Below are 27,706 nucleotides of genomic sequence, written 5' to 3'. Positions count from 1 at the left end.
CAGTATACACAGATGCACTGACATCAGGGGAACTTGGCTCACTGTGGTAAGCCAATCAGCATAGAGGTACAAACTAAGTTGGCATTTTAAGTGGCCAAATACTCCAATTTACCTCATTGCTAGAGGATTACCTATCTTTGCCTTGCTGAACTCTAGATTTGCTTCAGGGTTTGTTTTGGCCAATAAAATGTAGACTGGAAATGAAATATACCACTTTAGGGCAGAAGCTTATGGACTAGCATGCAGTTCACCACATCTGGACATTTAGCTATGAGGCAGTATTCCAGGCAGAGGTTTCTCCATCAGCCTTGGCCCTGGAGAAAAGACAATGAAGAGAAGAATCACAGTCCATAACATATGGGCAGCATGAGTGAGAAATAAATCTTTGCTGTAACCCACTGTGATCTGGGGACCATCTGTTACTACGCTATGACCTAGCCTATCCTGACACACACATTTAAATTACCTCCCAGGCTCCTGCAGGCAAAAGAGTTAGTGACCCATACTTTGCCTATAAGTTCTTCTCTAATTTTTAGAATGTGAAAAACTGATGCTGAATAGGGTTAAATACATGTTCAGAAAATAATGAAGTCAATCTCTATATCTAGGTCTGTCTAACTCCAAAGTCTATGCATTTATTTTAATTCCTTACACTCTTACATCATAATATGACAAGAACGTTTTCACAGTAACTTCTGTTTCTCACAGTGCTGTACATAAATTAAATGGTTTTGAAATTCACTGGTTTCTGAAATATCTAATCGAGAGTATCATAATTCAATAAAGAAGTTAAAATAGAACAACACTTTTTGACATATTTTTCTAGAAATCATATAAAATAATATGTTAATGTGATTCTATATAGTCTAGGGTTTATTTTGTAAACACATTCTGTCTGTACTACTTTCAAGGAATTTTAAACCATATTTATTGTTGTGCATACAACTCAGACATTTTTAATATTTAAGAAACCCAAATGCAAAGTAATAAATTTGGCTTCTTTTCCCCACAAAAATGGGAAATACATCTTGGTAAAGAGATTTTTAAATTATTTTTACACACCACTTCGTTGTTGGGATTTATAATCCAAAAGAAAAAAACAAAACCAACCAAACAAAAATAAAACCTTAACCAGTCAAAAAAATAAACAAACCCCAAAACAAAATCCAAACAAAAACCCCAACACTGATTAGTATATAAAATAGTTTACAATAATAAGGTAAGCAAGAAAGAAAAACTGATCAGAAAACACCCTGCTTTTAAGTAATCTTCAGGCTTATATTACAGTACAATTTACTCCCAACAACTCTGAGCCCATTAAGAGCACTTCTATACAAACACATAACAAAATGATAGAGTATTTATTGCAACAACAAATTAAGGTTATCATAATATATGTAACTTAAATACCCCCCCATTGATAAAGTGGCTTCTTATTCCTTAAATGTAGAAATTCTGCTCTTCATTGTAGAAAGATGAAGTTCTCTCATCAAAAGGCACATTCTTATCTGCAAGAAAAAAATACACTATAAACATTTGTCTTGGAACCAATTTAAGGACATTTTAAGATATTTCCAAAGATTTGGAGTGCCAGGAGGATAATGAAAATATTTAATTTAGGAAAATTATAATGAATGGCTCCAATAAAACACATGATAACTTTGTATTCATTATCTCAGGTACTATTCTTTAAATTATAACTCTAACTTTTTCAAAGGGGTTTTATATATAATTAGTGTAATTAAAGACTATTTCACAGTCATACTAAAGTGATATCCTTACATAATCATTCATAAATAAGTTCAGTAGGCTTAAGTATATAATATAGTTGTTTGGTTTCTATAAATACAATTCTTAACTGATCCTATTTCTAAACCTTTAGAAATGAAGATTAATTGTAGCTGCGGGCCTAGAAGTATATTCAGTGAAACAGAAAAAATGCTTTTAATATTTAAAATACAGTTACAATTTATCCATATAGAATATAAGATTTTCTATAAACCATACAAAATAGGTTTGCTCATTTTCTTACCTGACTAGTTTATGGTAATATGAGGTTATATTTTTATCCCACATATTTTTTTAGACATTAATTCTAATTATATATCCAAACCACAGCTTACAAGAAACTTTTGCTTATAAGAACCATTACAACCAAAAGCATTTAGTTCAGCCAAAGCCAAAGGTGTATAGATTTTACTAACTTAAAAATTTTTTAAATTTTGGTTTTTGGGGCCACACCCATGGCATATGGAAGTTCCCAGGTTAGGGATGGAATCACAGCCACAACTGCCAGCCTATGCCACAGCCACAGAAACCTGGGATCCAAGCCACATCTGCGATCTACACCACAGCTCAGGACAATGCTGGATCCCTGACTCCCTGAGCAAGGCCGGTGATCAAACCCAAATCCTCATTGACACTAGTCAGATTTGTTTCTGTTGTGCTACAATGGGAACTACCCCATTTTTTTTTTAATTATAATTGATTTACAGTGTTCTCTTAATTTCCAGTTATATATATATATATACACACACACATATACATTCTTTTTCTCACATTATCCTCCATCATGTTCTGCCACAAGTATAGTTCCCTGTGCTATAGAGCAGGACCCCAATGCTTATCCACTCCAAATGCAATAGTTTGTATCTACTAACCCCAAACTCCCAGTCTATCCCACCTCCTTCTCTTCCCCCTTGGCAAACACAGTCTGTTCTCCATGTCCATGAGTTTGTTTCCTTTCTATAGATAGGTTCATTTGAGCCATATATCAGATTCCAGAGATAAGTGATATCATATGGTATTTGTCTTTCTCTTTCTTACTTCACTTAGTATGAAAGTTTCTAGTTCCATCTATGTTGCTGCAAATGGCATTATTTTGTTCTTTTTTATGGCTGGGTAGTATTCCATTGTGTATGTATACCACATCTTCTTACTCCAGTCATCTGTGGATGGACATTTAGGTTGTTTGCATATCTTGGCCATTGTGAATAGTGCTGCAATGAACATACGGGAGCATGTATCTTTTTGAATGAAAGCTTTGTCCACATAGATGTCTAGGAGTGGGATTGCTGGATCATATGGTAGTTCTATATTTAGTTTTCTGAGGTACTTCCATGATTCATTCCATAGTGGTTGTACCAATTTACATTCCCACCAACAGTGTAGGAGGGTTCCCTTTTCTCCACACCCTTTCCAGCATTTGTTATTTGTAGACTTACTAATGATGGCCATTCTGACTGGTGTGAAGTGTCACTTCATTGTAGTTTCGATTTGCATTTCTCTAATAATTAGTGATGTTGAGCATTTTTCATGTGCCTGTTGGCCATCTGTGTTGAGTTGCATGAGTTGTTTGCATATTTTGGATATTAAGCCCATGTCAGTTGCATCATTTGAAACTATTTTCTCTCATTTTGTAGGTTGACTTTTTAGGTTTTTTTTTTTTTTTAATGGTTTCCTTTGCTGTGCAGAAGTTTGTTAGTTTGATTAGGTCCCATTAGTTTATTTTTGTTTTTAATTCTATTGCTTTGGGAGACTGACCTAAGAAAATATTTGTATGGTTGATGTCAGAGAATGTTTTGCCCATGTTCTCTTCTAGGAGTTTTATGGTGTCTTGTCTTACGTTTAAGTCTTTAAGCCATTTTATTTTTGAAGGTGGTGTAAAGGTGCGTTCTAGTTTCACTGATTTACATACAGCACAACTTGCTGAAGAGACAGCTGTCTTTTTCCCATTTTATATTCTTGCCTTCTTTGTCAAAGATTAATTGACCTAGGTGTCTGGGTTTATTTCTGGGTTCTCTATTCTGTTCCACTGGTCTGTATGTCTGTTTGGTACCTGTACCACATTGTCTTGATTACTGTAGCTTTGCAATAGTGTCTGAGGTCTGGGAGAGTTATGCCTCTTGCTTAGTTTTTGTTCCTTAGGAGTGTTCTGGCAATTCTGGGTCTTTTATGTTTCCATACAAATTTTTTGGATTGTTTGCTCTAGTTCTGTGAAAAATGTTTTGGGTAATTTGATAGGAATTACATTCGATCTGTAGATTGCTTCGGGTATGTCCATTTTAACAATATTAATTCTTCCAGTCCAGGAGCATGGAATATCTTTCAGTTTTTTTGAATCCTCTTTAATTTCCTTGATTAATGTTTTATAGTTCTCAGCATATAAAACTTTTCACCTCCTTGGTCAGGTTTATTCCTAGGTAGTCAATTTTGGGGGGGATGCAATTTTAAAAGGTATTTTTATATTCCTTTTCTAATATTTCATTGTTAGTATACAGAAATGCAACCAATTTTAGAATGTTAATCTTGTATCCTGCTACTCAGGTGAATTCGTTGATCATTTTTAGTAGTTTTTGTGTGCAGTCCTTAGGGTTTCCTATCTACAGTATCATGTCATCTGCATACAGTGACAACTTTACCTCTTTTCTTCTGATTTGGACACCTTTTATATCTTTTGTTTGTCTTATTGCTGTGGATAGAACTTCTGATACTATGGTGAATAAAAGTGGTGAGCATGGGCATCCTTGTCTTGTTCCAGATTTTATTGGGAAGACTTTCACCTTTTCTCCACAGAGTATTACATTGGTTGTGAATTTGTCATAAGTGGCTTTGATTATGTTAAGGTATGTTCCCTCTATACCCACTTTGGTAAGAATTTTGATCATGAATGGATATTGGATTTTATCAAATACTTTTCCTAAATCTTTTGAGATGATTATGTGTTTTTTAACTTTTCTTTTGTTATGTTAATGTGTATGACATTGATTGATTTGCGTATGTTGAACCCTCCTTGTGACCCTGGGATGAATCCCACTTGGTCCTGGTGTGTGATCTTTTTTATATGTTGTTGGATTTGGTTAGCTAAAACCATTCCCACCTATCCCCCCATATACCTTAGGGAGTCTGCAATCCAAACTATCACAGCAAAATATAAATCCTGAACCAAAGCAGTAAGTAAGCATGTTTTTTTAATAGATCAATTTCTATATGAACAGAAAATTGTGATTCAACTGTTCCATGAGAGTTTTCATTTGATAAAATTAGTTTAGACCAGATCAATCAGTTTTGCTCTAGGACTGTACTGTCCAACACAGCAGCCACCAGCCACATCTGGCAGTTTAAATTAAATTTTCAATTTAAAATTCAATGAAATGAAAAATTCAGCTCTTCAGTTACACTAGTCACATTTCAAATGTTGAAGAGCCACACAGAGCTAGTGGCTATTAAATTAGACAGGGCAACTCTAGACCATGTGGTCAGATGAGAAAATAGCATTACCAAACAGAATTTGATGTTACATAACATTTGGTAAAATCATATACAAATTAATCATGTTCTTAGTCAACAAGGATATTGTGATGATAAATGGAGCAAGGCAGATTTTCTTAGGTTCAATGTCCACAGAAAAGTAAAACAAAAAAACTACATGAAAGTTCTCTTTTATTACCTGTTTAAGTAACAATAAAAACAGAATAGTTCCCTTTAAGTGGATTAAATACAGAGTATTCTACTAGTAACACACCACTGGACATCTTTAAATAGTAATTTCTATCTAAAACTTAGCATTAGTACTTTGACACATTCCTATATGTATTCTATTAGCTTTAAATAACCTTAGTGTTTATTCTGATAAAATATTATGCTTCATATTGAAAGCAGTGATTTAGAAATTAGAACAATCTTCAAATTGATAACTGTTTGAATAAGATCTTCTTACTGAGAGTTTCTGGTTAGACATATATAAAATCTGCTTTCTGATTCTGATATGCTTATGTTAAAATTGAGAAAATCTTTTCTGGCCAAGTAACATTGAGCACAAATGTAATAAACACATATAATAGAACAATAAATTTAATGAAGTGCAATAGAAATGGTTAAAAAAGCAAATTTAGGGTATTTATGTATTTATTTAGCTTTTTTTAGGGCCAAACCTGCAACATATGGAACTTTCCAGGCTAGGGTCGAATTAGAGCTGCAGCTGCCAGCTTACTCCATAGCCACAGCAACACAGGATCCCAACATCTACACCACAGGTCATGGCATCACCAGATCCTTAACCTGCTGAGCAAGGCCAGGGATAGAATCTGCACGCATCCTCACGGATACTAATCGGGTTCATTTCCACTGAGCCACAAAGGGAACTCCAAATTTAGGGTTTTTAAAATTGCATACTTGCCCAACATTACTAGAATATCCTTGAAGTAACAGAACTACTAGCTTCTAAAAGCTGCTACCAAGGTTGTCAAAATGTCCTTTAGTATATATCATTACAAAATAATAATTACTGTTCAGCAGAAGTCAAACAGAAGGACAAGAAGGTATTATTTCTACTTGTTTTGTGTTGTAAAACACTATTTAAATATGTTTATGAGATTAGTTTTGAGTATTTCCAAAACAGTGGTTTAAGAGAAATGAAGGTAATTTTTAGTTAATATGTAGCTGTCTTTGATTTCTCATTGGTTTTTCTGAGAGAGCTAAAAAGTTCTACACAGTTGTTAAGGCACTGATTTTCAGTTTTATAATTCCTTTTTGAAAAATATTTCATTAACCAAACAAAATAAATTATCTTTAATATACAAAATTATGACACCAGTAGCAAATTCAAGAGAGGATATAATCACTAAGCTGTTGAGCTGTTTTTTTTCCCACAAATCTACAAACTTTCCCAATTTAGCTGCATTACATCCCCAATACTTAAAGTACTAGACATAGTGGTCATGACAGTTAATTCCTCAATATCCATTCATTTCCAAATGATAATTCCAAACAAATCATAAGAGTTACATTTTTCTTGCCAGGGTTTAGTTTAAGAATCATCACAAAACCAGTGATAGGGAAAACAAAAACAAAGCTCTGTTAAGAGATTTGAGGAAACTTTTCTCATTCTCAAGAAACATAAAATATCTGGTCCCTATGTGCCACTGAAAATGACTATTTTGGGCATGATCATAGGAACTGCTGACACCATCCTATTATTGGCCCAAACATGAAGTTCACACAGTGGAGACAATCAGAATCAAAAAGATTACAGAAAATAGAAGCTAGAGCCCTGAGGTACCATGCCTGAAGCTGACATCGGTTTTATCTCATTAAACTGTATACTAGCAGTTTCATATGGTTCAATGTGATACAAAGAAATAGCGAAAATTATTACTACAAATATTAATCACCAACAATCAGTATTAAAATTTTGCTGCATTAAAAGCCACATTAAACACACCCCTCTCAGAAAGAGCTGACTACAAAAGGATAGTTTTATACTGTGATTAAATCATACGCAAGGACATTAATTTACCTCTTTGGAAATAAATGACTTGCTTCCTGTTATTTTGTGGACAGATCTGGAAAATGAAGATGAACTAATTTTTAAAGCTCTTAAGGAAGCATCAATGAGAGGTGATCCAACAAGAATCACCTACAGTTATATACTATAAACTAATATGATTCTGCCCTGAGGTTGGCAAGGTAGGCAAATAATAATATTACATTCCTAATTGGGGGGGTCCTCATCTGAAAACAAAGAAGAGCGAGTGTCGGCAGGGAAGACAGGACAAACAGACTTTAGAATTATTCTCCGTATAGGTATAAATCAAATAAACATTTTAAAAATGGAATGAAATTGCAGCAGGAAGAGAAGCTTAGAAAACTTAAACTCTCCGAGCTTCAGTTTAAAATGAGAGCAATAGAAACTACTTCTCAAGATGGTCTTCATGATTTCCTTGTAGATGTTAAGAAGCCTAGAACAGTATCCTAAGTATCCCACACTAAAGTAGGTATCTACTAAGAAGTGATTATTATAATGATACCTATTATAGTCTGTTACCCAACTCTGTCCAGGTTCCCCCTGGCTCAGTGATAGGATCCCTGACTGATCTTATCCCTCTGAAGACATTCTCTCTCCCACTATCATCCATTACCTTGGTTTCTTCTATCATTTATATGACTGCTCAGGGAAGCTCTTAATGAAAATCTTTGAGGGCCTAGGAAGACCTTGTGATACACTCTCCATGTAAGTATTGATTTTTCCCTTTTTTGGGGAGCAGAAAATGGCACTATTATTAAAGTGAGTCACACAATAGGATCTATGCAAACAGCCCCTGACTTAGGATGGTTTGACAATGATTTTTTGACTTTATGATGGTCTGAAAACAATATGCATTCAGTTGAAACTATACTTCAGGTTTTGAATTTTGATCTTTTCTCAGGCTAGTGCAATAATACTCTCTTACGATGCTGGGCAGAAGCAGGGAACTGTTGTTCTCCACCATCCATGGGATCACGAGGGTAAACAAATGATACAATAAACCATTCTGTATTCATACAATCAATCTGTTTTTCACTTTCAGAGCAGTATTCCATAAATTACAAGAAATATTTAACATTTTATTATAAGATAGGCTTTGTGTTAGATGATTTTGCCCAACTATAGGCTAATGTAAGTGCTCTGAGCATGTTTAATGTAGGCTAGGCTAAGTTATGATGTTCAGTAGGTTAGGTGTGTTAAATCCATTTTCAACTTAATGATACTTTCAATTTACAATGGCTCTATCAGGACATAAACCCATCCTAAATTGAGATAGATCTGTATACATCTCTTCTACAAAATATATTTGAAATGTTGAATAAATTGATGGGTAACAAAGGTTTAATATCTAATATCAAAACTGGAAGATGAGAGAAAGTCCTGCCCATTGAATCTACTTCAAATTAAGTAAGAGAGTTTGGACTGTATGTCTTACCAGAAAATAACCTCTGAGTTACAAAAGTGGTAAGAATATAAACACACCTCTACCCACATATCTTTGAAACTGCTGTTTATTGGCAGAATAAAAATGAGTTTACTTTCATCAAAGTGAGAGATGGAAAAAGACAGCCCTGTCCACATAGACCTTGAAAAAAAAAAAAAACCTTACATAGCATGACTTCCAGGAGATACTGTTAGGTGCAACAAAAAATATGAAAGAGTATACATGATTTGCTACCTCTTGTGTAAGAAAGAAGAGAAATAGGAGTTCTTCTGTGTTGTAGAGGGTTAAGGATTAGGTGTCACTGTAGTGGCCTGGGCCACTGCTCTGAGGCAGGTTTGATCCCTGGCCTGGAAACTTCCATGGGTTCTAGGTGTGGACAAACAAAACAAAACAAAAAAAAAAGAAGAAGAAGAGAGAATAAGACATACATATTTAAACCAACTTTTATCAAAAGAATCAAAGAGGGATATACCAGAAAATAATGAAATTGATTATCTATAGTGGGTTGAGTGGGAAGAATGGAGTGGAAGGAAGAGAAAAGAGATACTTCTCTGAGTGTATCAGAGTGAGCGTATATTTTAAAAATTTGTTGGTATAATTTTTACTTTTGGAATCATGTTAGTGTTCTTCATATTAAAAACAAACAATAAAAATTGGAAGAGCAAAAGAAATTTAAAATAGAAGCAAGCAAACAACTTAAATTATATTTCAAATGACTACTATAATGACACTGAAGAGAGGGGGAAAAAAAGAACAAAGCCAAATCACTTGAAATACCTGACTACCCTCAGTCTCAGGCAAGATGAGGTTGTGAGGAGAAAACTGCAAACAAATTCCAAACTCTTCTTAGTAGGTTTGTTTATTGTAGTGCTATAGGCAAAGTGGTTCTAAGATTCTATTAGTTTTTTTTTTTGTCTTTTTGTCTTTTGTCTGTTGTTGTTGTTGTTGCTATTTCTTGGGCTGCTCCCACAGCATATGGAGATTCCCAGGCTAGGGGTTGAATGGGAGCTGTAGCCACCGGCCTACGCCAGGGCCACAGCAACGCGGGATCCGAGCCGCGTCTGCGACCTACACCACAGCTCACGGCAACGCCGGATCGTTAACCCACTGAGCAAGGGCAGGGACCGAACCCGCAACCTCATGGTTCCTAGTCGGATTCGTTAACCATTGCGCCACGACGGGAACTCCAGATTCTATTAGTTTTATTATAAGTTTGAGCAAATAGGCAGAGGTGTTGATGTTGTTGGGTGCCAGTGTGTTGTTGGGAGCAAGTCACAAGGGCACAGAAACCAGCTTTAAGAGGCTCCCGCTGGCAGGTACATCAGTGAACTATAAACCTTTGAAAAAAGAGAAAATCATGATTCCATATTGCCAATAAGTGGAGAAAGTGAGAGAGAGGGAAAGAGATGAAATGAGGGTAAGCTCTTGCATACAGAACAGTGTCAATGCTAACTGATAAATAAGGAGGAAATGCTGAAGCTGGAAAATCTTTATTTTGTAACTAATATAGTGAAGGCAAGAATCATGACAACTGGGAATTAAACTTAGGGGGAAATTTTGATAAGAAGCAGAATATTTTTATGATTAAAAAACCTCTTTGTTACTTCCAAAGGGAGAAAAAAAAACAGGCCATACTGGAGAAATTAGACAAAACTTTAAAGTGGTGTATCACAATCACCTCTGCTAATGAAGGCCAGATGGACACCACGTGTCTCCAGATACAATATCCTGAGAAGGATGTAGAAAGATCTATGTAGAATTTCCGCCATACCCTGAATGTAATTGTGAGGAAATATCAGAACATCACTTAAACATAAAATGTGAGGGATGCATTCTTCTGTATCTGTATTATGAGAGGCAAACAGAGAACACAAGAGAACAAATACAATGTTAAAGATGGGTGATTTTACTTTGGGATATCCTTTATACTACTATTTTTATTCCTGTAACTTTTCTGCACATTTGAAATTATTTCCAAAAAGGTTTTTTAAGTAACACATGAATATATGCTCTTTGAAGAAAAAAAATCAAACAACAGAGATAAATAGAAGGAAAAGTGAAAGTGAAAATGAAAATGAACCATCAACCCCTCAATCTCAGGATTATTTTTTTTAACTTTTTGTTTCTGTTGCTTTAATGTGTCCCAAGCACACAGGCCAGTGCCAGGCATTAAACAGTTGCTATATAAATCAGCTGCCTCATCATTCAATTATTGGATGAATGAATGAATGAATAGGTAAGTACAGGTAACAACTGGCAGTTCTCCCTACTTTATCTAGACAATAGTATGTTAAAGTTTGTTCTAAGATTTTTTTTTTAGTAAATGGTGCAATAATACTAAAAAACGCAAGATGATTTGATTATCAGTATCACTGATAATCATCATCTTCACCCCGAGACTTGCTTCTCTGTTGTGATTACCATTTCTCTCTTTTTTATAGTTTAGTTTTTCTTAACTTACTATTTAATTTTTTTATCATATATATATATTTTTTTCTACTGTACAGCATGGTAACCCAGTTACACTTACATGTATACATTCTTTTTTCTCACATTACATGTTCCATCATAAGCGACTACACAGAGTTCCCAGTACTACACAGCAGGATCCCAGCCAAGGGGGAAAGGGAGGGAATGGGGGGGGACTGGGAGCTTGGGGTAAATAGATGCAGAATGTTGCTATCTCTCTCTTTTTCATCTTCCAAACATAATACCTAAATCTCATGGTAATAGCTTTCAAAGTCTTTTGAATAATCTACTCCTATTTCTCTTCCTGTCACCTAGTTCAGGCCATCCCATGGAGGTGCATCATCTAACTGGTCTTCCCAGTCTTCCTCCTTATCTTACTCTCCTCCAATTTATGCACATTAATCTTCAAAACACAGCTTTGCCTTAAAAATTTTCAAGTGGCTTTTTGTAACCAGTCAAATAATTTCTAACTGATTTACATGGATCACAATTTGGCTTCTGATTCTATGTTTAGCCTTACCCATCATTCCCCCTTTGGCATTAAAAGTTCAAAAATCATTAATTCACCCATTTATATCACACATATTAATATAATAATTAATATCTATTTAACGTCATTTAGTGTTTGCAATACACTATATTTTCTTTTTCTTCTGGTACTCGGTGTCTCCAGATCTGTAACTCCCACCCCTATTTCCACCTTTCATTTAGCTAATTTTTAGTCATGTGTTAAGTCTCAATTTACATGTTACTTCCAGCAGGCTTTTTGGAACCATCGATTTCCAATTAAGCGTCTTGTGCCCCAACTGTATGTTCTCATCCTACCCTATTTTTATTTGTTCTCTGTTTAGATAACTTTGATTAATGTTTAGCTCCTAAAGAAATGCAAGATTCATGAAAAGCAGGGAATAAGAGAGGGATAAGTATGAGACAAAGGTCTGATGAGACAGGATACAAATAAAAGATGGCTACAGGTACTTCTATCTCATGGAAATTGTCCCCCCTTTCTCTATCCTCTCCTACCTTCCCTAGTTCTGTCCCTCTTCATCTCTCTTAGGCCACTTGTTCCATAACTATAAAAGGTATCCTTCTACAACACAGATCTGATTATCTGATTATATACATTCCAATCAAATACCATCACTAGTTATCTAATTACATCAAGGTAGTACCAAACTCTTTGAAAGATTATATAACTCTTTATATTTCCCTCAAAACAACAACAAACAACAACAAGCCAAACAAATGAAACTTGAACATCTCTGTGACTTGACACAGCTGACCCTCGTGTACAGTGACTTGCATATATAAATATACATGCACACACAACAGGCTGCATTCCAGACATTCTGCTGCTCATATTCCCTCAACAAACTACCATCTTTACAACTACTAAACTCTGAGTAGTTGCTACTGACATAGCAACCTTTGTCTTTGGTCGAGCATACTTTTAGTAGATGAAATGGGGTCCAGATTCAGTTCCTCTTTGGAAACAACTCAATTTCCTAAGTCAACAACTTCCTTTTTGGTCTCCTTTTCTGTGTAGAAGAGGGACCTCATATGCATCTAGCTTTTTACTTTTATTTATTTATATATTTTTGTTGTTTTAGGCCCACATCTGTGGCATATGGAAATTCTCAGGCTAGGGTTCAAATTGGAGCTCTAGCCGCTGGCCTACACCACAGCTCACAGCAACACTGGATCCTTAACCAGGATCCTCATTGTTACTAGTTGCGTTCATTACTGCTGAGCCATGATGGGAACTCCCACATTTAGCTTTTAAAAAACTACAGATATGACACTTTTTAATACTATAAAAACTTTACAGAAAATTAAAAGAAAATAATTATATAAAATGTGAGGCTCCACCCCCTATGCCATTCAATGAGCACCTTCTGTAGGACGAGCCTGAGATGAGAGAAATGATCAGTTATTCCTTCAGTCAGTCTCAGTTCCCAATTGTTACAATTATTCTTACTTTCATTCTAGTATGTAAAGATAAGTATTACACACAGTGGCTACTAAATGCATGCCAGCAACCTCATCTGGTCACATCTAAAGAAGCAGTTAACACCTGGCAATATTAGACTCAGTGGAGATTGTACAATACTTAGTAGAAAATTTAAGAGCTTTTAGGGGGTATATTTTAATGTTCTAAAAAAATTTAGAATTTTCTAAATAAATACATTCTAATGCATTTTATGCATGTTTATTTTCATTAGCAGACTAAATCCCTAATGAACAAATATAGCTGTTTTCTTCATGATTATATGTCTAGTTTCTAATATTATTTTAACTGCACAATTCACATTTCATGACTGAATTACCAGCAACTAAAAGCCTCTATCTGTCATACAATTTAATAGTCTGATTTTTGTTGAGCTTTCTTAACCCCCATATTTCTGTGCTCTGTGTATTTGCACCTGATTCTGGACTGCAGTTTTGCTTCACCCAAATAAGTCCTCCTCTTTTAAAACATAGAGTGGAATCTTTTCCTATTGAGTAGAATATTTCCTCCTTTTCTCATTCCATTTGCAATGAAATAAGTCTATATCTATGTAGTTTTGTTTATTCAAATCTCTTAGGAAAGATCTTAACACCCAGTGAGAACAGATCTGAGAATAGACTTTATGGCCACACTATCACAACACAGACTATTAGTTGCACAATTTTGTCACAATTTGTAAACACCATCTACAAGCAGAATAACCCAGACTAAAATCAAAATATTTTCAGAATGCGAAAAGAAAATCAAATTTTCTAATATTTCTTTTTCTCTCTCTCTCTCTCTCACACACACACACAGTTAATTAATAAATATTATCAGTATGTAGCAGTTAAAAGGACAAAGCTCTGCAAGATCTACAATAAAGATTTTTTGGGGGTGTGATATTCTATTCTTTATATCTATTTCAGGAAAACAATGCAAATGGGAGCTATTGGTTGCGTAGCACAAAGAACTTCATTAAACAGAACTGAATAAAAAAGTTTAGGATAAAAATTGTTGAATGAAATTCTACTTTTTCAATTTACTTGTCAAATTCCCTCCTGATTTATGGAATTAAATTGCTCAACCCTTACCTTCGAGGATGATTGGCATCAAACAGTGTGTTATCATCATCCTCATCATCTTGTTCTAAAGGTGTCAATTCCATGTTTTCTATGTTAGTGTCCAGAACTCCATATCTCCTAGTCTTTCGGTTTCTTCTTCTCATTCTAGTAAACAGAACATATTAATGAATAAAAATTATTGCATGGTATAGATTATCTTTATTTTATATTTATTCATAAAGTAAAAATAAATTATCCCTCTTTCTGACATCAGAAACATTCAATGTCATAATAGTTCCATTTCAGAAATGTAATAGATTTACCACCTAGGATTATTTATTAAATAAAACCAACTCCTTTAAGTTTGTGTGCCATCATCATTTCTTCTATTTGACATACTTTCTTCTCTGTCAGCTTATAATATTGACAGATAACCCTTAAAGTCTTAGTTCTGATACCATATTTTTACTGAAGCCTTCTATTCCACCCTTAATTGTTAATCTGTATATCTATCAAGGTGTCTCATGATTTAGAGCCCTATCTTTTTCTCTCTCAAGTAACTTGTTCTTTTCCTTCATATTATTTACCCAGTCTGCACTTATATGTATTATGTATATGTTCATTTGAGTGTTCACATTTTCCTGTCTCTCCCACTAAGTTCCATGAGGAGAAAAACCCTGTGTGTCTTGTTCACTGTATTACTACTTGGTAGCACACAGTCTGATGAAGATGCACCCAAGTGACATCACATTCTATTTCAGTGATCCTAACTGACCCTGATATCAATGCCTCATTTGCCTCCAATGCAACACACAGAAAAATATGTTTTATACAAGTATCTACGGAGATTTAAAAACAAAATAGAAGATACTTCAGCAAGTAATAACAAATAGGTTTACCTAAATTCTGATTCACTCTATGAGGTAATAAGTATGATAAGGGATACTACTACTATAGCACTAAACACAGAGCAATACGAGCCTCTGTAATATATACTATATGTGTGACAAATACAGACACACACATTTGAGTCTTATTAAGCATCAGGCATTGTGCTAGCTTCTGGGTATGAAGTATCTAGCCTAGTGATCAAAATTTAGAAAATATTACTAACCCTCAGCAAAAAAAACCAGATAATTTCTACTAATCATTGCCTATACATCTATCTACTTATCTATATGCCCATCCAAAGATGGAAGAAGAGGAAACAGATGTGTAAGTATAGAATTTAAAGCTACAAATAAAAGCAATGGGAGAGTGAATACTAATATAACTAGCAAAAATGAGGTAGAATTGGTGACAGTAGGAAGTATAAGGTAGTCTTTTTTATAGGGTGAGAAATTACATGTGTTTAGGTTGTTAACTTTACGAGTATATATACATGTGTGCATGTTTCTGTGTGTGTGTGTGAATGCTCAAACGCACACGTACCTCACATAGACCAGATTTCTAATTTTTTCCTATAAAGGACCAGATAGTAAATATTTTACACACTGTCAATCACAGTCTCTGTCACACATTCATTTAAATTTTTTTGGTTGTCATTTTGATTTTTTACAACCAACTCTTTAAAAATGTAAAACAAGTTCTTGGCTCACAGGTCTTAAAGAGACAGGTCAGCAGACCAGATTTGGTCTATGAGTCAGTTTGCCAAACTCAGGTTTAGACTTATGAAAAGTAATTACCTGAAAAACTAAGAACAGAAATGATTAAAGTGTTGACAGTGGAAGTAGAAATAGAAAAGTACAGAAGAGTTATAGTTCATTACTGGTCCTTTTGAACACATGATCTTTTAACATTTGCATGCATAGCTTTGATATAGAAAAGCGAATACACAAGAGTGAAGCTCTGTGGCAGCATAAATTAAGAATATTCAGAATTATAATCTCTTCTCTTCCTTTTTGCTGGTCTGTTGCTCAATTTTTTAAACCATATGGCTTTCCAAACATTCTGGCATTTTCAGTATGTGAAATTATTTTTGAAAATAAACCAGATTATTCCAGGTCATATATGTCAAACAGTCACTATGTTAATAATGAGGTGGTCACTGCCAGTCACAGGATACCGTGCCATTCTTTAAAAAGGAAATTATATGAACATGGAGGGTTAAGGACCTTTGACATTTATTTCAGCTGACACTCTTCTCCACTTTCAGGGTCATTCACATACTTTGAATGAATTCCAAATCTTTAATGAGTGGCTAATCTAATCTGCCCAATAATGCTAGTTTCTCTAGTTTCCTGTAAATATTTGACTGCATTGGTGTGAGCACATTATTATTTATTCTAGCTTATACTGTCTTTTAGTATGTATATAAATACCACTGTCTGAACATGAATCCAAGCTCTTTAATAAGAACCTATTTCATACGCTAAAACAGTGCACTTTTAGGCACCAAATACATAGGGGAATACAGTTCAATTAAAATGAATTTAACATTTTAATAAATGTTACTAATTCATAGAATAAGTAAAAAAAAAATACACCCAGAATATTGTTAAATAAAATTTAAACTTAAAATGGAATCTCCCTAAGAATGTCTTTGCTAAATCCAAAGATATATGCAATGACGGCTATATAATTCTGACAGCTTTATGGTCATAAAAACATCAAATATAATAAAATGCATCAATATGCAGTTATCTTTCTCAGAAAAAGCCAGAAAAACTTATAAAGCTTTAAAATTATTGGGCTAATTCAATGAACCATCTACTTAAAATTAATAAAAATTAAGTGCAAAATACAATACAGATAAAAATATATCGACATTTTAAGTAAAAAGCTACTTCCATCTTTTAGTATGCAGTGTACATTATTTTTAAACAAAATAATAAAGGAGGATTTAAAATTCGTGCAATTTTAACAGCTATGGTTCTTTTCCTACAAATTAATGTTTTCATTAAGTTCATGATGCCCAAACTTGTCTATGTCTATTAATAATTACATACATATAATTATAGACATGCACACATTTCTAACCAGACATAGTAAATGCATAATTGGAATCTAAAAACAAATTTTGTTGGCTCTTAGTTAACAAAAAAAATTTGGGACTTTATATATAAATGTGCAGAGAAGAAAATAGGGAAGCAAAATAGGAAGGCAAATAGGAAGAAAATAAGAAGGCAAATAGGAAGGCAAAATAGGAAGGCAGAAGAAAATAGCAATATGGTTATTATATTGAATTATACTCATTCATCACAATGCATTCACAGGTATATGATCTTGATCAGCTACCTTCTAGGTATTCAAGGATATTCAAATACTGGTTTAAGAGAGATGCAGATTCCTCAATGTTCCATTATACTCAGGTTGGTAAGAATTATTCCTGTTTAAATAACATGTAAAAGCTGCAGTATAAAAATACAACTAAAAACTAAAAATAAAACTAAACTACTAAAGTAAGGTTGATAAAATTTTATTTAAAAATGCATGATGCCATATAAAATAAACACAACAGAATAAAACTCCATTTTGTTTTACTACCCAATGAAAAGGAGAAAACTGATCAATGTAACCTGCTATAACTTTCTGTACTGATCTGATTTTCTTATTTTAACTGGATGCCTGCAGGGCATTAATATGTAAGGAATTATCTACATAATATAATTTCTTAATTTATTCTATTACCCACACAAAACTAGTCTGGGGAAGGAATATATTTAGTGTATATTTTATATGTATACACTCTCCTATGTGATGAGGCATAATGATAAAGCAGAGTAAATATAAATAAAGGTACAACTAATGATACAGAATTTGTTTGCCTTGACTATTTTTGGCAAAAAAGTGAATTAGTGACCAAGAGTGACTTTGGAATTCATTTTTTTTTGCACTGAAACATAAATAAATAAAAATTGGTGAGCCACAATTTTAGTTATGATTTTCATGACAAAATCCAACCTGATATATAACATACAACTTTTTTAATCTTAAAATTACTCTCATTTTCTTCTCCTATTCCCAGACCTAATCCATCATTTGAAATGTCAAATTTTCCAAGAAGCAGACATCAACAAGAGATGAGTTTGTTAGAAATTAAATCATGTCCCTCTCCAAATTTTTATGTTGAGATCCTAACCCCTCAGAATGTGATCTTGTTCAAAAAAAGGGTCCTCACAGAGTCATCTGAGTTTAAATGAAGTCATCAGAAGGAGCCCTACTCCAACCTCACCTGTATCCTTATAAAAACATGAAATTTGGAGACAAACATGCATGCAGAGAGAACATGAAGTGAACATGAAGATGGCCTTACCTAAAGGTCAAGGAGAGAGACTTGGAACAGTCTGCTCAGTTTGTCATAACAAAGTGCAATAGTCTTGATATCTTGAAGCCTTGATCAACACAAATTTATTTATCACCATTCATAAGTTTGGGAAGACCAAGATAAAGGCGCCTGCAAGATAGGCTTCATTCTAAGGCTTCTCCTCTTGGCATGTAAGGCAGCCCTCTTCTTTGTGTGCACAAAGAATCAGAGAGCATTCTGGTGTCTCTTACTTTTCTTATAACGGACCAGCCCTACTGGATGAGGGTGCCTCTCTTATGACTTCATTAACCTTTATCACCTCCTCACAGATGCTATCTTCAAATATAGTCACATATGAATTTTGAAGGGACATAAACATTCAGTCTAGAACATTCCCTCATAACTCTCAGAAGGAATCAACCCTGCTGATACTTTGATTTTGAACATGTGTCCTCCAAAATTGTGAGATGAAAAAATTTTGTTGTCACCCAGTTTCTGGTACTCTGTTACAGCAGCCCTGGAAAACTAATATAGTGTGCAGGAGATTACATTAGGGTAAAATGTAATCTGAAGGATAAAGAGGGAGGGAGCAGGAGAACATGAGAAAATCCTACAGAGGGTGATACAGCTCTGACACCTGTGAGAGTAAAGAAACGATGACAGGGTAAGAAGAGCAGTCCAGTATGGTGCAATTCTGAGAAAGTTCTCATCAGACTAATGGGATATCCTTAAACAAAGGTTGCCCCTTAGAGAGGGGAAGGGCCAGGTTTGACTACACTCAATCACTAACTGGAAGGAGGTCTAGGAATCACAGGTTCAGGCCCTGGCATGGATGCTGTGATAGATCCAAAGCTGTGGAAGCTAGACTGTCCCTGGAGCAGGGTCTCTTAAAGGGAGGTTTGATAAGTGTACCCCTGTGGCTGCCATGATCACAAAGTCCTATTGATTGTACTTCCTGAGAATCATTTAATTTCCCTTACAGTGCTCACCAGTGCTGTTATCAATTGCTTTATTAAAATAGCTTCATAACTGTCTACCTCTATCTACTCTGGTAACCCACCAACCTACCCTCTGTCCTCTAAAATTTCCAGTGGTTTCCTACTGCTCAGCAGTAAGGAATGGTTCTGTAATATAGCTTATTAAGTTCAACAAAGGATGGCTTATACTTTTCTCTCTAGCCTCATGTTGCTCTTCGCTCTACATTCTACTTCACTTTCTAAACTGCAGTGATAAAGCTTTCCCTCATTTCCTCATAACAGGCATGCTTTCTTTGTCATTGGCCACCAAAATATTGCTGTTACTGCCTATCCAACTACAGGGAAGGCTTCCCTAATTAACCCAGTTAGGTCACAAACACACACCTACTTTTGGTTTCTTATCACCCATGTACATCTTCTTTAAAGTACTTATTAAAAGTGTGCTTGAACACTTACGTGTTACTATCTGTCTTCCCTATTAGACCATTAATTTCATGGGAAGAGTAAATAGATTTGTTCTTACCAGCATGCCTATAGCATACAGGGAATGGCATAAGGCAGATGCCTAGTAAATATCTGCTAAACTAACTGAAATATACAGATTCATAATATATTTCACATTTTCTTTGTATAACAAATATACCAACAATTTTATATGCAAGTCATCACCTCTGGATAAGAGAAGCCTGAAAGAACATCGTTTTCAGAACCAGAACAGCAAAACCTAAGGGAGCTGGCCAATTTTTCAATTATAATTTAGATAATAGCCTTCTAAATCTGGACATACATGCACACGAAGTACAAGAATAATTAAACATATTAAACATGTATTCGGATATATGCCCAAGAGTGGGACTGCTGGGTCATATGGTAGTTCTATGTATAGTTTTCTAAGGTACCTCCATACTGTTTTCCATGGTGGTTGTAGCAGCTTACATTCCCACCAACCATGCAGGAGGGTTCCCTTTTCTCCACACCACCTCCAGCAATTGTTATTTGTGGACTTATTAATGATGGCCATTCTGACTGGTGTGAGGTGGTATCTCATGGTAGTTTTGATTCACATTTCTCTAATAATCAGTGATGTGGAACATTTTTTCATGTGCTTGTTGGCCATTTGTATACCTTCCTTGGAGAAACGTCTATTCAAGTCTTTTTCCCATTTTTCAATTAGGTTTTTTTTTTTGCTGTTGAGTTGTATAAGTTGTTTGTATATTATAGAGATTAATCCCTTGTCAGTTGCATCATTTGAAACTATTTTCTCCCATTCTGTAAGTTGTCTTTTTGTTTTCTTTTTGGTTTCCTTTGCTTTGCAAAAGCTTGTCAGTTTGATTAGGTCCCATTGGTTTATTTTTGCTTTTATTTCTGTTGCTTTGGGAGACTATCATATGACCCAGCAATCCCACTATTCGGCATATATCCAGACAAAACTTTCCTTAAAAAAGACACATGCACCTGCATGTTCATTGCAGCACTATTCACAATAGCCAAGACATGGAAACAATCCAAATGTCCATTGACAAGATGATTGGATTATGAAGATGTGGTGTATATATACACAATGGAATACTACTCAGCCATAAAAAAGAACAAAATAGTGCCATTTGCAGCAACATAGAGGGAACTAGAGACTCTCATACTGAGTGAAGTAAGTCAGAAAGAGAAAGACAAATACCATATAATATCACTTGTATCTGGAATCTAATATATGGCACAAATGAACCTTTCCACAGAAAAGAAAATCATGGTCTTGGAGAATAGACTTGTGGTTGCCAAGGGGGAGGGGAAGGGAGTGGGAGGGATTGGGAGCTTAGGGTTAATAGATATAAACAATTGCCTTTGGAATGGATTAGCAATGAGATCCTGCTGTGTAGCACTGGGAACTATGTCTAGTCACTTGTGACGAAGCATGATAATGTGAGAAAAAAGAATGTATACATGTATGTGTAACTGGGTCACCATGCTGTACAGTAGAAAAAAAAATAATGTATTGGGGAAGACAAAACAAAACAAAACATGAAAACATGTATTTACTCTAGCACCTCTAAGATACTTAAGATATTTTAGGTAGAGTAGCCTCTTGCTTTAGCCCAGGTGATTCTCATGTGTGACCTAAATTAAAATCAACAGTACCAAATTTGTATCCTGCACTGTGGACCTTCATTTTTATCTTCTGGTTATATAAATTTACTATATTGTGACATGTAGTTATCCTTCACTTATTCACTAAACAATTGAAGTTTATTCTTTCAAAGGCAAACTTTCGTTTTTCTATTAAATTCTCAGTATTCTACATGGAGCCATATCCAATGCTAGAGCTATCCTTGCCTAACTATACAGGATAAAATGAGTTTACTCCTTTATCTGAAGGATTATTATGATTATTCCATTTTAATATAAAGTAATGGTACTATCATGAACCATTGACCCTAAGTTACAGACTACTGTGCTTCTGAATCCCTCTGGCTTTTTTTTTTTTTTTTAGTTATTCTTGAGTCCTCTCTATTGTCCTAACAGTTACCAAGCTCTGTCACCATCACATCCTTGACCAAGTGCAGCACTAAATAGAAAATTCTCTAACAAGCTATCCTGCCACTGCTCATCTCTAGTACATGTTCACTGCTAACACCTAAAAGTTAAAAAAAGAAAAGATCAAATACATGTTCATCTGTGTTCAGGGTATTGAAATGTTGCTTTCTCTGATAGACTTCTTTTCTCACCTAGCTCCCTGTCACTCAGCACATACAATCAGTTCTTGTGTTTAGATTTGTCTCCCACTTGATGGTATTCTGGTGGGTACCTCCAAGTGAGGTAAACCCAAAGTAAATATCATAGAGCTTAGCTATGAAGTGTCCTTTATGAAAGTGCAGAGCTCATAGCTCCCTTGTCATCTCTCCTCTTTGTCTTTACATGGATTTCTTAATGTTCTCTTTTAGGCCCTAGAGCCTGACCTGTTAAGACTGATTTCTCCCGAACTCCTCCTCTCACAGCTCAGCATGGGTTTATTTTCCAACCAAATTTAACATCTTATTTACAAACTAGTACCTCCCAGGATTCATTCTTTCTTGCCCTTGAATGGCTTTTTGACCAATACTCCAGCATATTTCTCTTACAACTTCCTTTTTACCCCTTACTCCTCATCCAATCTCTAGCCTTGTCAGACCTAACCTCTTGCTGATTATATTTTCAGGTCAGATACCACCCGACCTGAGTATGGTATGGGAGAAATATTACAAAATACTACTGTATTACCCCTCCGCCCGTATACATTACAACTGCAATTCTAGATACAAAAATTTTCATTAGTAATAGTTACTATTTATTGGGTGTGCACACACGTCAGGCATTGAGCTAAGCGTCTTACAAGCATTACCTGATGTAATCTGCACAACAATCCTTTAAGTCTCCTCATTCTAAACATAGAAAGTCAGAGCTTAGGAAAAAAAATAAATTTGGGACAAGAGATGGTGGAGCTAGGATTCAAATACAAGCAATTCAACTCCCAAGTCTGGGTTCTTAAACATTAAGCTAAATGTTAAGCTCTTCGTAAAGATTCAAAGTAAATCTGACCAAGGTCCAAAATTAGTTACCATTCTTCTGATCCCTAACCCAATGACCTTACATTATACCAGATGGATATATTGCTCAGTGAACTGCATTTTCTGATTCATCCTTTCACAGTGAAAAAGTACTAATTTGGTAGTTACTTGCAGTAACAAGCACATTTGTGTTCTTCTGGTTAGGTCACCTCTTAGTTTTGATCACTGGACAGAATCTGCTTTTAGTTTATCCAAAAGGAAACTCTCTTCTTCTGCCTTAACAGAACAAATATTTTGTTTAGATAACAACTGAGCCCAGCCCTAAGAGACGTATCATGATCAAAATAACCGTCACAAACCAATTATGAAAATATAACTTCCCTTTTGCCAGTCATTGTCTAGGGCTAAGTAGATGAGGAAGTTGAGGCAAATGAAATGGAATAGAAGTAGCAGGGTTTCTGGAAAAGATTTTTTCCCTGATAAAAATGAACATAGGAAGAGGAGGCTTCATTTGAAGCCCTCTCCCCTCTTTCCTGTTTGAGATACTATTGTGTGAGAACATAATGCTGAAAGCTGCGGTAGCCATCCCGGGGTGAGACAAGGATGTTTTTGAAAAAGCCAGAATTCTTGGTAATCTTATAAAGTCACTGAACCAGGCCTGGGCCTGCTTATATTCATAAGAAACAATAACTACAAAATATGTCCCTATGTTAGAGTCATATTGTATTGCTTACAGGGAAAAACTTTCTAACTGATAAGGTCATGGAGCATCATAGCTTCTCTGAGTTAGGTGGGCATCTTCCATCACCCAAATGTGTGTTTCCTTCTCTTTTCTTTATTTTCAGAATGTGGATTTAAAGGTGGCCCCTATGATAATGATCCAACAATTTCTTTCATAGTCCACATTCGGCACCACTCTATAAACACACCCCAACCAATGTGTCATCCACATAAGTGGTTTGCTGATGTGCTGAAACAAAGATTTCCTCCATCCTTTGGGATAGCTAACAGGGCCCAAGTTAGAGATCAGGGTAAATAGTCTCAAGAATTCACCCCACATGAATATCAATTTCTAAGTGTTGCATAACATGAAAAAGCAGTTCATATGATAAATACTGCTTAAATACAGAAAATCCTATGATCATATGTACTCAACCAAGAGTACACAGCTCATATCTGGGATTCGACCTCAGAGAATCTGACTTCTCATAAGGCTACACTGAAAGGGGGTCAGGATAGTATAAAGGGATAGAAATCAATAGAGGAAAATTACTCAAGAATTAAATGATTGGTAACAAATTCAGTTAAACTATTAAGAATAAAGACCCTTCATTTTGCTTTTACCTTATTTATAATCTTATATAAATGTTTATTGCCATTGATTTTCTATCTTCATTTCTATAAAGCTTGGAAGGGTATAGTCTTTTCAGTCTCATTCTGTTGGTAACTCAATAACATGGTGTGTTAACAGCCAAATTCTGAACCAGTGGGTGAGAAAAACTGGACTCTAACTAGCATCTAATACATTCATTCAGTCCAAGTCCTAAATTCAGTTGGCCACCTGATGTCCAAAGCTTGATTGATGCTAACAATGTGTGGGCAGTGTTTAGAAATTAGACTTTTTGCTTACTGATTTTAGGATGAAAATCATTCACTTTGACACCCCCCCCTTCCAAAATATGTGTGATGGCACACCAGAATCATTTATTTGTTCCAAGAGGGAAGAATGGACTAAAATCATCATTTCATTAAATGACATGAGAAAACACTTGTAAAATGCTTGAACTCCATGGAACATCCATATTGTTTTGTTTTACTCTAATTCAGTTATAACAAATATGTAACTAGAAATAACTTCGGAAATATTCCAAACAGCAATTAGATTACCTCTGTAGAAACTGGAAAATATATAGAAGGAATCAAGTAGGCTTCCTAAGATTAATATATAGTCTTTATGAGAAGAGACTCATTGTCCGTCTTATTCTCTACTATATTCCCAGTATAGAACAATGTACAAAAAATATGGTAGATACTGGTGTTTTTTCTTTTTTGATAGTAATAGCAAAACTCAACATGAGATGGTTTCTTAAAAGTTAGTCGCATTGTGGAATTTGAAACTACATCAATGAATTTGAACCTATAAACCTATAAGAGAATATATTACTTTGAAAATAATTCTTACAGATCCCAGGAAGAGGGCTCAGAGAGCCCTTATACCCTCCAGGGTTCCCTGGACCACCTGTCAAGAACCACTGGCTTACATAGTACTTTTAAAATTAGTTATTTAAGCCAAGGGATGTTGGTTTTCCATTCACAAGATAATAAATAGATATGTTTAAAATGAAATTTTCAATTTAAATAAATCTATTTTAAAACATATATGAAATAGTACAGGTAGGCAATCATATTAAAAAATGTGAATTGTTTTCTAAAACAGTAAACCTCTGCATTCCTGTAAACCTATAGGAAACTAGACAATGTTTCCTCAGCTCTTCTCTTGGTTGGGTCCTTCTAACACTGAGGTCTTGGCTTTGCATGTCAACCCTTCAAAAAGGTGGTCCCCAATTAACCTAAAGAGGCTTTATAATAGATTTTCCAAATCAGTCTTATTACATAGAATATTTTAATATGATTGGTGCCATAAAATAACTTCACTTCAGTAACAATGGAATGTGTCAAGTAGAAGCTGCTTATAACAATAACAGATATCACTAATCAGAATCTTTAATTCCTTTTCTACTTGATAAGGCATTAAGGGGAGTAGAAAAATAAGTGACAGTCATCTACATTTATTCATAACCTGGTACAACATAATAACCTGGTTTACTTAGTCAAAAGGTTGATCATTGGTTAAGATATAGAAACTGTGCTAATGGAAAAAAAAAATTCAAACAAAGCAAACAGTGGATTGTACAATCACAGAAGATTATTAGATCCCTCAGGACACCAGTTAAATCACTTTACCCTTCTGGGTCAGTTTCATCATATGTAAAGTGAAAGATGTCATTAAGTGTCCATATCTGTATGGAATCTGAAATTCAGATAATTCTACAATCTAACATTCTGTAGTAGGAATAGGCTCAAAAATACTCATTTTGAAAATTAAACTTCTGATTGACTTGGGATTGCTATTTATAGATGACTTCATTTTAGAAAGGTTTTTTGTGTGTGAAATATCAAATTTACTAATTTGATTTACTAATTCAAATTTTTGTAAATTTAAAATCAGATATACTTAGTTTTGTTAGGATATTAAGCATATGTTCCAATATTAAAACTAGATCATATTTATGACATTTTTTTCCCCTTTGATGCATAGGTAACAGTTTTCCATCTTACCATGCAACTAGTAACACTTCGCTTTGGATTACTTTGTGGCATGCAAAATGAATACCTAGATGTTTCTAATAGTGACTATGACAAAGTCATATCAGTGACTATTAGTCACTATTAGTGACTGTCATACCAAATTTTCACTTTCCCAGATCAAAAAAGGTAGAATGTATAAAACTTCATATGGTACAAGAAAATTATTAAGGTGACGGATTAAAAGCCAACACTAAGAAACTGCTGCTAAAAGAACTTTTCTTCTTTTACATTTTATAAAATACTATAATAAGATCATTCCGTATTACCATTCAGTTACTCATATAAATATTGATTTAGAAATTGGGTACTAATTTATAATTTATAAATGAAAGAGAGAAACAACTTGGTGGTCTAAATTCTCCCAAAGGTACCACAGGTTTTTAAGACAGTTATCTCAGGCCTGCACCCACGATACTGGGGGCGGGGAGAGGGCAACGCCAGGTCACTCACTGGGCCTGCAAAGGAGGCTCATCGAGGCTTCGCCTCACCTGACCGTCCTGACGACGAAGTACACCAGCACCGCACCACTCACCACCATCAACACGGTCAGGGCCCGCTGGGTCATGGGCTTGTCGCTGGGGTTAGGGCTCACTGCAAGGACGCCACCCACTGAGCCTTCTTCCCCCGCCTTCCCGCCCGGGTCGGCAGCAAGCTCCGCCCCAGGAAAGCTGCCATTGCCGCCCTCTGCGCCCCGCGGTCCTGTGGCTTCGGCCTGAGCGCGGCCTGGGGACTGGGGAGCTGTGGGGCCAGGTGGCAGAGGTTGCAGGGTCCTCGGCCCACGGTCTGGAGGCCCGGGATCCGGCGCGGCCTCAGCCGCCTGCAGCAGCACCGCCAAAGGCCCTCTCAACTCTGGCAGTAGTAGCAACAGCAGGAGGGCGGAGGCGAGGAGGTGGCTGAGGCAGCAGCGATAGTGCGTTGCCTTCATCGTCCCCGGACCGCCCTCTCACCACGTGGGAGCTTCGGGGCCCACCGCCCTGGCTCCAGGTGGGACCATGGGAGCAGCGAAGAACGAAGAAAGGGTGACCAAATCCCGGGCTAAGGCCCGCCGCAGCAGGTGGCACAGGCGGCAGCTGCTGCAGCTGCCGGGAGAACCGGAAGTTCGTACATCTCAGCAGCCACTGCTACTAGGGACGCTTTCGGTTGCTAACATGCCAGGGATGGCGCCTTTAGTGACGTCAGGCGGGCAAGGCCACTTACGCAGGCACCCTGCCTGAGGGCCAGGGGAAGCCCTCTGTGGTTGGTTCCCCAGTAACAAAGTAAACAAAAGAGAGTAGTGTAAAATGTGCAGCAACACTTTGCATGGAA

At 35.7% G+C, this 27,706-nt stretch overlaps 1 protein-coding gene across 2 annotated transcripts; it reads right to left on the bottom strand.

Annotated features, from left to right (window-relative positions):
- Positions 1 to 1,342: 1,342 nt before the first annotated feature.
- Positions 1,343 to 27,501, bottom strand: FAM174A (family with sequence similarity 174 member A). 2 transcript variants are annotated; one of them, XM_047778363.1, is made up of 3 exons: positions 26,890 to 27,501; positions 14,301 to 14,435; positions 1,343 to 1,508 (listed from the first exon to the last, which is right to left on the bottom strand). In XM_047778363.1, exons 1-3 carry the CDS (start codon positions 27,324 to 27,326, stop codon positions 1,505 to 1,507), a joined length of 576 nt encoding a protein of 191 aa, XP_047634319.1. In that variant the 5' UTR covers positions 27,327 to 27,501; the 3' UTR covers positions 1,343 to 1,504. The 2 variants fall into 2 exon arrangements, with proteins under 2 accessions (XP_047634319.1, XP_047634320.1); XM_047778364.1 differs by lacking the exon at positions 1,343 to 1,508 and having other exon boundaries at positions 14,297 to 14,435.
- Positions 27,502 to 27,706: the final 205 nt, after the last annotated feature.

The sequence above is a fragment of the Phacochoerus africanus genome, chromosome 4 (assembly GCF_016906955.1).
Source record: "Phacochoerus africanus isolate WHEZ1 chromosome 4, ROS_Pafr_v1, whole genome shotgun sequence".
NCBI classification, from domain to species: domain Eukaryota; kingdom Metazoa; phylum Chordata; class Mammalia; order Artiodactyla; family Suidae; genus Phacochoerus; species Phacochoerus africanus.
The sequence above is the reverse complement of the archived record's forward strand: the minus strand, read 5'-3'. Positions and strand labels throughout refer to the sequence as shown.